This window comes from Bos javanicus, chromosome 24, assembly GCF_032452875.1.
Source record: "Bos javanicus breed banteng chromosome 24, ARS-OSU_banteng_1.0, whole genome shotgun sequence".
NCBI classification, from domain to species: domain Eukaryota; kingdom Metazoa; phylum Chordata; class Mammalia; order Artiodactyla; family Bovidae; genus Bos; species Bos javanicus.
In genome coordinates, this window is record NC_083891.1 from 3,772,899 (window position 1) to 3,785,329 (window position 12,431).

Sequence of the window (12,431 nt, forward strand, 5' to 3'; positions counted from 1 at the left end):
GTGATTTATCTTTAAAGTATGTAAAATCAAAATTAACAGAAAAACAGACACCCCACAATCATGGTGGGCAGCTTTTACCTCTCTTAACACAGTTGATTGGGTTAGCATTGAAAAAATCAGTAAGAAAGAGACAACCTGAGCAATACAGTTAACAAATGAGGTAAGTGATATACAAGAAACACAATACAGCACCGAACAACACAAAACTTCCTAGTATCTCAAACATTTACCAAAACCTACCAAATCCTAGGCATAAAGAAAGTATAAACAAATTTCAAAGGATTAAAATAATTCAGACTCTGTGCTGTGAGCACAGCAGATATAAGCTAGAAATCAGTTTTATTACTATTTCAATAGTTAACAAAAAGATAATTAGAAGATCCCTAAATGCCTTGGATTTCTAAACAATCCACTTTTATTCAAAAAATAAATAGCCACTTGTATCTTGTTAGTCAAAAAAGCTATAGCTGAAATTAAAGCTCACATACAGCCTTTAGTTCTTGGGAGTATGAAATGGTAAATTATATCAAAATCATTCTCCTAATTCCCCCCAAAAATTGAGAAAAAAGACAATTAATCATCAACAGAAGCAAACAGAGAAGAAGAAAGCTGGGCAAACATGGATGCCAAACATTATCATGTCCAACAGTTTACACACTGTACCACCTCTGTTAGATCTTATAAGAATGTGCTGCAGGCATTGTCATCCCCAGCTTACAGACTGAGACCCATACAGTTACAACAGGGTTTCCCAAGTCATTCAACAGGGGAATGAGGGCTGAAGCTCAACCTATCCTGCCCTGAGGGCCACGCGCACAGACACACGGGACACTGCAAGGCAGCTGGACGCCGCCCCGGAGGCCCCGCCAGCGGACGCACAACTGCAGGAAACACTCTACAGAACTGTTTGTTAAAAACAAACAAACAAACAAAACCCAAGAGCTCATTTAACATACACACTTCCAAATAGCATCTCAACAAAAATTTAAAATACCCCAATGACATTATATACAATATTTTCTGTTGCCGGTGTTTAATGTTTTCCTTCTCACGGGGCCACGAGATGTTTGAGCCACATGGGAGAGCCAAGGCAGATCGCAAGTGCATTTGTTTACATGTTTTGAGTGGTTAAAAAGAACTGCTTCATATGCGTCACTGAACTTTGGATCACATAATTCTCAACAGATCAGTAGTCCTGACAGCAGAGAAGGCAGCTGCCAGTCGCCATCAGGTCAGGGCCATAAACCACTCTGAGGAGTCCAGGCCACCTCTGGACCTTCCCGGGAACCATCCATCATAGATTTACCCCAAGTGCTGCCTAATCCTTCACCAGACAGCCTGGGAGGAGAGGAGCCCCAGCTGCTTCAGTATCTCCCCTTCACATCGAGGAAGGCGCCTCCCACATACTCAGGAAGGGCTTACAGATGACTTAGAACTACAAGGTTAACAAGTCAGTCTAAAAACTCTGCCCTTTAAAAGTTTTCTCTGAACTGAGCTAAGTTTATCAAAGCAAATATATTACTGAAGAGGGATACTGCCCTGCACAGGGTGGAATAAACAACCCAAGGATTCATTTGTAAAAATACTGAGGAACGTTATTATTAATTATGGAGAGAAAGGTTCTAACAGAGACACAGAAACACAAACAGAAACCTAGGATTCTATGCATAAGAGCATACACACATAAACAAACCAACTAGAATAAGTTTTCTAAGTAAATTTTTATACAAATGATATCTCAAAAGGAATACTGCATGACTAGGGCAGCAGTGGCATAAGCAAAAGCAACGTGTTTCTTTGGTTTGCAATTAGCTCCCTCCCCCTTTCTTTGCTGTTTACTTCATCTAACAAGTTAGAGATACCTTATTTTAGGAAAATGACCTAGTTTCAATGCCTAATTGGTACAATGGAAGAAAGAGACAGAATACATCAATACTGCATCTTGAGAAGCAGGCACTGGAAACTACCTTGAAAATGCTACACTGCTGACAACCCACCATCAATTCAGATGGTGTCACCTGGCCATTTCTTGAAGTCCCAGCTTTTAGGCAACGTTTTCTGACATCTGCATTTTCATGCATCCGTAACAGTAAAGAACCCACAGGTACTGATGGCCAGAAGATATTTCAATTTGACTTTATCTGTTTTTGTGAACTAAAACTGATAATCTGTCTAGTTCAAAAGCTTTTCAGTAACAACCTCACCAAAAAGAAAAGAGTATTGACCCCGTTTTTCTTTTTCAAACACAGACCTGGGTACAGCAGAGATGACTAAATAGGACACTTCACTGTGACTTAAAAGAGTCGATCATACGAGCATAGAGAAATCTGAAAGAACGTATCAGCGGAAAACAAATAACAACGTTATATGCAATGTCAAATGTATCAGGACTGTTATTCTAACCCATGGAGCTCTCTCTCCTTCACGCAGACGTTCTGTGAGCACACGTCACTGACACATTTTGCAAGGGCAGCGCTGCCCTCGGTGGGATTCCCACGACTTTCAGGCACTAGTGTCGCAGGGCCAGCAGCAGCAGCAGCACCCACAATCCTTTGCACTGTGCCTGCTAAGAGCTTCATAGCCAATTATCTTTTTAAATTCTCACAATGGCCCTTTACACAGATACCACCACGTCGATTTACGTCCAATAAACCTGCAGTGACGTGGTAAGCCTGCCTGTAACCCACCCAGCCAGGAAGGGGAGGAGAGTTTAAGTACAGCTCCAACAGCTCCAAAGTACCTGCTGGAAACATCCCCTGATCACCTTGCATTATTTAAATCCAGTCCTGTCTGGGCTCTGGTTAGGAACTTCCTCTAGACGTCCTGTAGGGGATGCATCCTTAACAGGCCCCACCCTCGCCACCCGTCCCCTGGCTGCCCACACAGAACTCACACCCAGGCCCTCTGGTTCTCTGAATGCCAGGCTGGGCTGCAGGCATGCCTGTGCCTAACCTGCATTGGGGCTGCGTTGCTGCTCCTCCCGCAGCACCTGATGGCCACTCCAATGAGGCAGGGGCGATCTCAGCCGCCCCTGCCATCACCGCTGCCCGCACCCTGCGCGACAGTCCTTGCTGATGCCTGGGATGCAGGGCGCCCTGTTGCCCCTCCCGGGTTCTCCTGTTTTCCTCACTCACACGCTTCCCCTTCCAGTACTTACTGGAAAACCATGGGGCAAGGAACTGGGCATAACAATTCAAATCACAAACATTTGTTGAAAATGTTAAAAACCTTATCATCAGGCAAAATATGAAGCTCAGACACCCACAACAGTCCAACTGCGTTTGGAATATTTGCTCTTAACAACTGTGGGGAGATTATTTCACCATATTTGCTCCTGATCGAATAGAATGGAAAAGACCTGCTTTCACAGTCAAGGGGACAAGAGCAAGTGTACTTTTTTATCAGTCTTGAAGCGGATACTGTCACACATGCTGCCATGTTTAGATAACTGCTAATGCACAAACAGCCTGACAGCCCCTGCGACGAGCGAAGCGTTTCACACAGCAGCTTTCGTTTCCTACCTGCGTGCAGGTAGGCCAGGTCCGGGTTCTCGATGTCCGGATGCTGTTCTTTCAGGTGGTTCCGGAACTCCACGGGGATGTTGGTGCCATAGTCACACTTGGGGCAGTTGTACATCTTGACGCCTTCGTGTTTGCCCGTGTGGAGGATGTGTTTGCGGATGTTTTCAGCGCAGTTTGACCTATGAAGTAAGAAAGCAGAGTAAGTGGAAGTAAGGTCACATCACTAACGTCGGACCACAAACCAGGATGTCAGCGACCCTCACACAGGCCTCGGGAGTGTCAGGTACTGTGCTAAGTGGCTAATCCAGGAGGCGGGAACACTCGTCTCCTGGGTGCTAATCTCCAGGCTGCTCTTTTATCTGAGCCATTCATTTCTATGCAGAACCGGAAACACAAAGCCCCAAGTTCTACGATTTTAATACAAATTATTCAGGTACCACTTGAGGGCAGTGAAGGACCTTCCTTAATCCCAAGAACACACCTTTCACCATGAGGAGCCGTGCAAAGGGAAGGCCTGCCACTCCCGCTGAACTGGAGCACCAAGGAAACAAAGGCGCCTGGGCTTCTAGTTCTGTCACGAGAGCAGCTCCTAAGTCAAGCTCTCAAACCGTCTGAAGACAGAAACGTAGCTGCAAGCAGCCCCTCACCTCACATCTGGGCAACGTGCAAAGTTGCCCAACAGCTCCAAAGTACCTGCTGGAAACATCCCCTGATCACCTCGCATTATTTAAAGCCAGTCAGGTTTCTACACGGGTGCAGGTTTCCAAGAGGGATGGGCTGAATAAAGAGTGGAGGACCCGAGTCCTTTACACGAAATTGTCGCTGACAGTGGGCTCCTCTCCCACTGCTTTCCTGTGGATGCCGAAGTGCCAGGCCTGAGATGACCAGAACCTCTGGCACAGGCGGCGGCTGCTGAGGCAGAGTGTTTGTTCCGTCTGCTCCTGTCCCTCCCAGCACGGGTCAGCGACTGAGCCCAGACCCGTCCACACACACACCGCTGCCTCCCCTCTGTCTCTGTTGTTGTTAGAACATTACCAGAAAGTGCCCGACACAGATTCAAGCAGGTTGTGTGTGTGTGTGTGTGTGTGTGTGTGTGCCCGACACAGATTCAAGCAGGTGTGTGTGTGTGTGTGCCCGACACAGATTCAAGCAGGTGTGTGTGTGTGTGTGTGTGTGTGTGTGCCCGACACAGATTCAAGCAGGTGTGTGTGTGTGTGTGTGTGTGTGTGTGTGTGCCCGACACAGATTCAAGCAGGTGTGTGTGTGTGTGTGTGCCCGACACAGATTCAAGCAGGTGTGTGTGTGTGACGGCTTCAGCTTTCCGACAGAGCGAAATGAAATTCCAAAGAAAGCACTGCGTTTATCAGTCTTTCCTGCCAGTACTGCTGAAGGACAAAATCCTGTAGGCTGATTTGAAGAAAATAAACTTAGGACACTGTAGGGAGTTAGCAAACACATCTTACAACACACAGATGACGGAAGGCTGCACACGGAGGCTGTCTGTGGCTCGCACGGCCCCGCACTGCTAAACGGAATCATGCGTGTGTGTAACACATAACTGCACCCGGGGACGCACCTGGGGGAGCTGGGGAAGAATACATATGTGGTTACCATCCCCAGCTTTACAGGAGCTCTGCACCAAGATGGTAACACAGAAGGCCATCTGAAGGCAGGTGAAAGAAACGCTCACCCTGTGATGATGGAAAGGAAGAGGCCAGGTGTGGATTCCCCAGCTGGGGGGTGAGCCGTGCCGAATCCCTGCCTGAGTCTGCAGATCACCTCCCATGTGCTTTCCATGGCAGCACAGACAGTCCTAAATTCACAATGTTTGCTGACATTGGGGAGTGAGCACAAGTCTGCTACTGTACTTAATTAGGACTGCTGATTCTCTGGTGCCACCTACATTCTCCCTTTATGGAGAAGCAAGGCATTAAGAGCCATCAAGGACAATCGCTGGTCAGGGAATGAAAATTACCAAAATACACACATTTCAGGGTACAGTGCCCACTTAAATGGGGGACAGTATAAGCAATGATACTTAATCTTTGATGAAGGAAGGAAGAGATGACTTTGAAAGGAGAGTATTTTGTTTTTGAGACGTGTATCTTGGATACAAATAAACCAGTATCTCTTAGAACATCAACCGCATGTGGAATCTAGCAATCAGGGGACTATTAATGAAGCAAGTAAAAGTGGAGAGGGAGGGCTAAAAAGGAGAGAAGCTTCTTTCATCTAAAAATATATAATATATAATAAAACAAAGGAGATGTGGTGTGGGACTTGGTGTTTTAGGTTCAGGATCATTTTATACATATATTTTATACCTATTTACTTTTATTTGTGATATACATACTATTCGTATACTTGATTTTATGTAAATAATAAATGTGTGTGTATATAATCTATATTATACACACATCTAAGAAACATAAAATATATGCAAATGAGAAGAAAATACAGTCAATGTCTATCTGCAATTGAAAAAGGTATATTTCATGGATAATGGCATATTTGTGTGCTATCATCTGTTCTGATGTCATACAACACAAATTTTTTTTTAAAATATTGAGATAAAAAGGAACAACTCTGAAATCAAACTATTGCAGTCCAAGCCTAAAAAGCAGAAGCTCTAACATATTGTATTAACATCATTTACAGCAGCTACAGAGTCCAGCAGACTGTAGTCCCACACTGGAGACTACCCTGAGACAGACAGCTGACTGTGTAGCAATGGTGCAACATTCAGTTGACAATCAGTAGGCTAGATAACATCAGCCAAGCAGTTCTGAATGATACTCAGCCCCCCAAATGAGGTTTTTTCCCCAAATACTAAGAGAACTTCCAACTAGTAATAAGAATGGTAAATTGAAGAGGGACTAATGAAGAACAGGTCAGGCAGGGGAAGTAACGATGGTCTGAAACATTATATCAAACAAGGTCCAACCTTGGTTTGCCAGGAAATAATAGCAGTGATGTGAAGAGGGCATTCAATTATTAGGAATCAGCGACTGAATGTATTTTTAGTTTGACACTGATTCTTAAGGTAAAGAGTATATTTTTGCCTCATGTTCCTAGACTGCAAGATTTAATATTATTAAGATGGCAATACTCCTCAAATTGATGTATAGATTCAGTACAATCCTATCAAAATCTCAGCTGGATTTCTTACCAAAGTTGAAATACTGATCCTAAAGTTCATATGGAAATGCACAGAACCTAAAAGACTTGATACAATTTCACAAAGAACTATGTTGGAGGACTCATGCTTTCTGATTACAGAACTTTCTATGAAGCAGTAGTAATCAGAACAGTGAGGTGCAAGAGAAAGAACAGATGGAGCAGTGCTCAGCGGGAGGTGTGTGTGGGGGGGGCATGGTTCCATGGGAGGTGAGATGGCTCAGTGCGATGCTGGAGGCTCCTCATGGGGAACAGGTGCTCAGGCCGGACTTACTGGGCCCACGAGTGCAAGCACTGAGTTTATGAGGAAGGCAGTGTAAAGTCTGAGGACATTTCAAATGAATTTTGAAATACAATATGTTGAAAGTCTCGAGGCAGCTCTCTCTCTATATATAAGTATGGCCTTGGCTGGGCAATTAGTAAAAGGACCAGAGATGGGAGCTGATTGATTTTTGGGGCTTCTTAAAATATGTGATAAGGGAAATATCTTATTCAGTTCAGAGGCACTGCATTTTAAAATAATAAATCAATAAAATAACAAATGACAAAGTCTTCCAGAATACCACAAAATTATGTTACTGCTACTTATTAACTTGCTGCTTATTAACACAAAATAATAAGTTAAGTTTATGTTATTTAACTTAATGAGAAGGAAGCTTAGAAAACAATTCTACTAAATATTTTTTTCTCTTTTGTTTATGATACTATCTTTAGGATTTTCTATGTACAGATTCATGTCATCTGCAAATAGTGAGAGCTTTACTTCTGCAATCTGGATTCATTTCTTTTTCTTCTCTGACTGCTGTAGCTAGGACTTCCAGAACTATGTTGAATAACAGTGGTGAAAGTGGACACCCTTGTTTTGTTCCTGATCTTAGGGGGAACACTTTCAGTTTTTCACCATTGAGAATAATGTTTGCTGTAGGCTTCTTATTATATATGGCCTTTACTATGTTGAGGTAGGTTTGTTCTATGCCCATGTTTTGAAGATTTTTAATCATAAATGGGTACTGAATTTTGTCAAAGGCTTTTTCTGCATTTATTGAGATTATCATATGGTTTTTTCCTTTCAACTTACTAAAATGGTGTGCCACATTGATTGATTTGTGTATATTGAAGAGTCCTTGCATCCCTGAAACACAGCCAACTTGATCATGGTGTATGAGCTTTTTGCTGTGTTGCTGAATTCTGTTTGCTAAAATTCTGTTGAGGATTTTTCCATCTACATCCATCAGTGATACTGGCCTGTAGTTTTCTTTTTTCTGTGTTGTCTTTGTCTGGTTTGGTATCAGGGTGACAGCGGCCTTGTAGAATGAGTTCGGAAGTGTTCCTCTGAAATTTTTTGAAAGAGTTGTAGAAGGATAGGATTTAGCTCTTCTCTAAATGTTTGACAGAATTCTCCTGTGAAGTCATCTGGTCCTGGGCTTTTGTTGTTTGGGAGAATTTAGATCACAGCTTCAATTTCAGTGCTTGTAATTGGGTTGTTCATAATTTCTATTTCTTCCTGTTCAGTCTTGGAAGTTCTTAAGAATCTGTCCATTTCTTCCAGGTTATCCATTTTATTGCCATATAATTGTTCATAAAAGTCGCTTATATTCCTTTGTATTTCTGCATTGTCTGTTGTAACCTCTCCTTTTTCATTTCTAATTTTGTTGATTTGATTCTTCTGTTTTTCTTGATGGGTCTGGCTAAAGGTTTGTCAATTTTGTTTATCTTCAAGAACCAGTTTTTAGTTGTATTAATCTTTACTACTGTTTCTTTCATTTCTTTTTTCATTTATTTCTGCTCAGATCTTTATGATTTCTTCCCTTCTACTAATTTTGGGGGCTTTTTGTTCTTCTTTTTCCAGTTGTTTTAGTGTAAAGTTAGGTTGTCTATTTGATGTTTCTCTTGTTTCTCGAGGTAGGATAGTACTGCTATAAACTTCCCTCTTAGAACTGCTTTAGCTGCATCCCAGAGGTATTGAGTTGTCGTGTCTTCATTGTCATTTGTTTTTAGAAATTTTTTGATTTCCCTTTTGATTTCCTCAGTAACCTGCTGGTTATTTAGAAACGTATTGTTTGATCTCCATGTGTTTGTGTTTCTTAGAGTTTTTTTCTTGTAATTGATGTCTAGTCTCATAGTGTTGTGGTCAGAGAAGATGCTTGATATAATTTCAATTTTTTTTAATTTACTGAGTTTTGATTTGTGACCCAAGATGTGTCTATCCTAGAGAATGTTCCACGTGCACTTGAGAAAAAGGTGTATTCTTCTGCATTTGGAAGCAAGGTCCTGAAGATAACAATGAGATCCATCTCATCTAATGTATCATTTAAGACTTGTGTTTCCTTATTAATTTTCTGTTTTGATGATCTGTCCATTGGTGTGAGTGGGGTGTTAAAGTCTCCTACTATTATTGTATTACTGTCAATTTCTCCTTTTATGTCTCTTATTGTTTGTCTTATGTATTGAGGTGCTCCTATGTTAGGGGCATAGATATTCACAATTGTTATGTCTTCCTCTTGGATTGATCCCTTGATCATTATGTAGTGTCCTTCTTTATCTCTTGTAATCTTCTTTATTATAAGGTCTATTTTGTCTGATACGAACATCGCTACTCCAGCTTTCTTTTGCTTCCATTTGCATGCAATATATTTTTCCATCCTCTCACTTTCAGTCTATATGTGTGTTTAAATCTGAAGTGGGTTTCTTGTAAACAGCATATATATGGGTCTTGTTTTTGTAACCATTCAGCCAGTCTGTGTCTTTAGATTGGAACATTTAATCCATTTACATTTCAAGTAATTATTGATATATATCTTCTTATTGCCATTTTTTAAATTGTTTGGGGTTGATTTTGTAGGTCTTTTTTTCTCCTGTATTTCTTGACTATAATAAGTCCCTTTAACATTTGCTGGAAAGCTGGTTTGGTGGTACTGAATTCTCTTAACTTTTGCTTGTCTGAAAAGCTTTTGATTTCTCCATCAATTTTGAATGAGATCCTAGCCAGGTACAGTAATCTTGGTTGTAGATTTTTTCCCTTTCAGTACTTAAATATATCCTGCCATTCCCTTCTGGCCTGCAGAGTTTCTGCTGAAAAATCAGCTGTTAAATGTATGGGGTTTCCCTTGCATGTTACTTGTTGCTTTTCCCTCACTTCTTTTAATATTCTTTGTGTTTAGTCTTTGTTAGTTTGATTAGTATGTGTCTTGGTGTGTTTTTCCTTGGGTTTATCCTGTATGGGACTCTTTGTGCCTCTTGGAATTAATTGACCATTTTCTTTTCCACATTGGGGAAATTTTCAACTAGTCTCTTCAAAAATTTTCTCATACCCTTTCTTTTTCTCTTCTTCTTCTGGGACCCCCATAATTGGAATGTTGGTGTGATTGATATTGCCCCAGAGGTCTTTGAGACTATCCTCATATCCTCAGTTCTTTTCATTCTTTTTACTTGATTCTGTTCTTCAGAAGTTATTTCCACCATTTTATCTTCCAGCTCACTAATTCATTCTTTTTCTTCAGATATTTTGCTGTTGATTCCTTCTAGAGTATTTTTAATTTCAGTAATTGTGCTGTTTGTATGTTTTTTCTTTAATTCTTCTAGGTCTTTGTTAATTGATTCTTGCATTTTCTCCATTTTGTTTTTAAGGGTTTTGATCATCTTTACTATCATTATTCTGAATTCTTTTTCAGGTAGTTTGCCTATTTCCTCTTCATTTATTTGGACATCTGTGTTTCTAGTTTGTTCCTACATTTGCGTAGCGTATCTCTGCCTTTTCATTATTATTATTTTTTTAACTTATTGTGTTTGAGGTCTCATTTTCCCAGGCTTCAGGGTTGAATTCTTTCTTCCTTTTGATTTCTGCCCTCCAGTGGTTTGTGTAAGCTTTGGATAGGGTGAGATTTGTGCTGAGTTTTTTTGTTTGTTTGTTCATTTTTCCTCTGATGGGCAAGGCTGAGTGAGGTGGTAATCCTGTCTGCTGATGACTGGGTTTGTATTTTTGTTTTGTTTGTTGTTTAGAGGCATCCTGCACAGGGTGCTACTGGTAGTTGGGTGATGCCAGGTCTTGTATTCAAGTGGTTTCCTTTATGTGAGTTCTTACTATTTGATACTCCTTAGGGTTAGTTCTCTGGTAATCTAGGGTCTTAGAGTCAGTAATCCCACTCCAAAGGCTCAGGGCTTGATCTTTCAGGAGAAGTTCTGCAGTTAATAGTCACTCAGGAAACTTCTTTAATAAAAGGGATCAAGTCATTCAGCAGGGGAAACTGATGCTGAAAGCTGACACCTGTCCACATGTTGTCATCAGCAGAATCTGGTTTAGAGGCCCCAACTCCTGAGCAGGAAACTTCCCATCCAAGAGAGCAGAGGAGAGCATGGTTCATCCCAGAAGAGCTCCTATTTTTTCTCTTTTGATACATGTGATTTCAGTTATTAAAAAATTACTGTACCACTGAGGTTGTTGAACAAACCTACCTTCACATATTTCAAACATCAAACAGTCTAATAATGAAAGACAGAGACAGTGAAGTCTCTTCCTACCACAGCCTGGATCACCACCCTCTTACCTTGGACCACGGACACAGAATCACTAACTGCCCATCAATCTTTTGGGAGAACTAACAATTTTTTTTCAATGCATAAACACACTATATCTGTTTCTCTCCCCTCTTCTTGTATGTAAATCTGTTGGCATAACACGTGTTGGCATCTTACTTTTTCCACCTAACAGCAGGGCATGGGGACCTCTCCACATGACTACATAAGAGCACAGCATCCTTCCTGACATCTCCCTCCCCCCACCACCCTACCACTCCCACCCTAGGCTTCGCCTCCTTTCCTTCGTTAATAGCTCCACAGAATTTCCTAGTAAGGACAGAGAATACTGCATTGAACTGATCCTTTACTGATGAGCATCTAGGTCATTTCTGATCATTCACTAATATAAACAAGTTTGTGATGAATAGTCTAGTGTAAACAAGCTTGTGATGAATTCTCTTGTGAAACTTTCCCTTTCTCAGGATGCCAAGAGAATGTCACAATGCCAAGTGGAATTGCTTCAAATATCAATGGGCATATGCTTTTGTAGTATTGATCAATGCTGCCAAATGGCCCTCCAGAGGAGGTGAGGCAATTCACACTTCCACCAACAATGTTTTAGAGAGCCTGTTTCTACACAGTCGTGCCAATGTAGTGTGTTGTGTTACCAAACTTCCAAGTTTTTGCCAATGTGGTGGGTGAAAAATGACAGCTAGAGGCGGGGTTCAATTTCCAACTTTTAACAGTTTTAATCTGCATTCCTCTTGTAATGAATAAAGTTGCTTCAAATATTGAAATTCCATGTGTATTCTGCTTCCTCTGTACCATTTTTCCTTATTTTTATGAGTTGTTTTCCTAAGGGTTGTTAGTCATTCTCTTATATATAAGGGAGGTAAACTCATTTGTCTATGACAGAAGTAGCAAATATCTCTTCCTTACTTTCAGTTAGACTTTGTTTATAGTATCTTCGGTAAAGCAGAAATGTTTTATTTTGTTCATCTTTTGTCCTGTGGCCTCCTTACTTAGAGGTCATAAAGGGATTGTCCCAAATTGGCTCTAGTACTTGAATAGTTGCATTGTTCTACTAAGTATTAGAGTCCTTTCAAAATTCCCCTAGAGCATGGTGTAAGTTGTGGCTCCACACTGCTCGCCAGATCTCTCACTGACTTGAAGTGCTATCTCCATGAATATCTGATTTATTTGAAGCTAAGTCTGGAT

The 12,431-nt window shown here is 41.1% G+C and overlaps 1 protein-coding gene across 1 annotated transcript in view; it reads right to left on the reverse strand.

Annotated features, from left to right (window-relative positions):
- ZNF407 (zinc finger protein 407) overlaps positions 1-12,431 on the reverse strand; it is a 388,042-nt gene that overhangs the window by 121,282 nt on the left and 254,329 nt on the right. Inside the window, exon 8 of the mRNA XM_061399513.1 lies at positions 3,522-3,700. Coding sequence (XP_061255497.1) covers positions 3,522-3,700 — 179 coding nt within the window. The remainder of the gene's footprint in view (positions 1-3,521; positions 3,701-12,431) is intronic.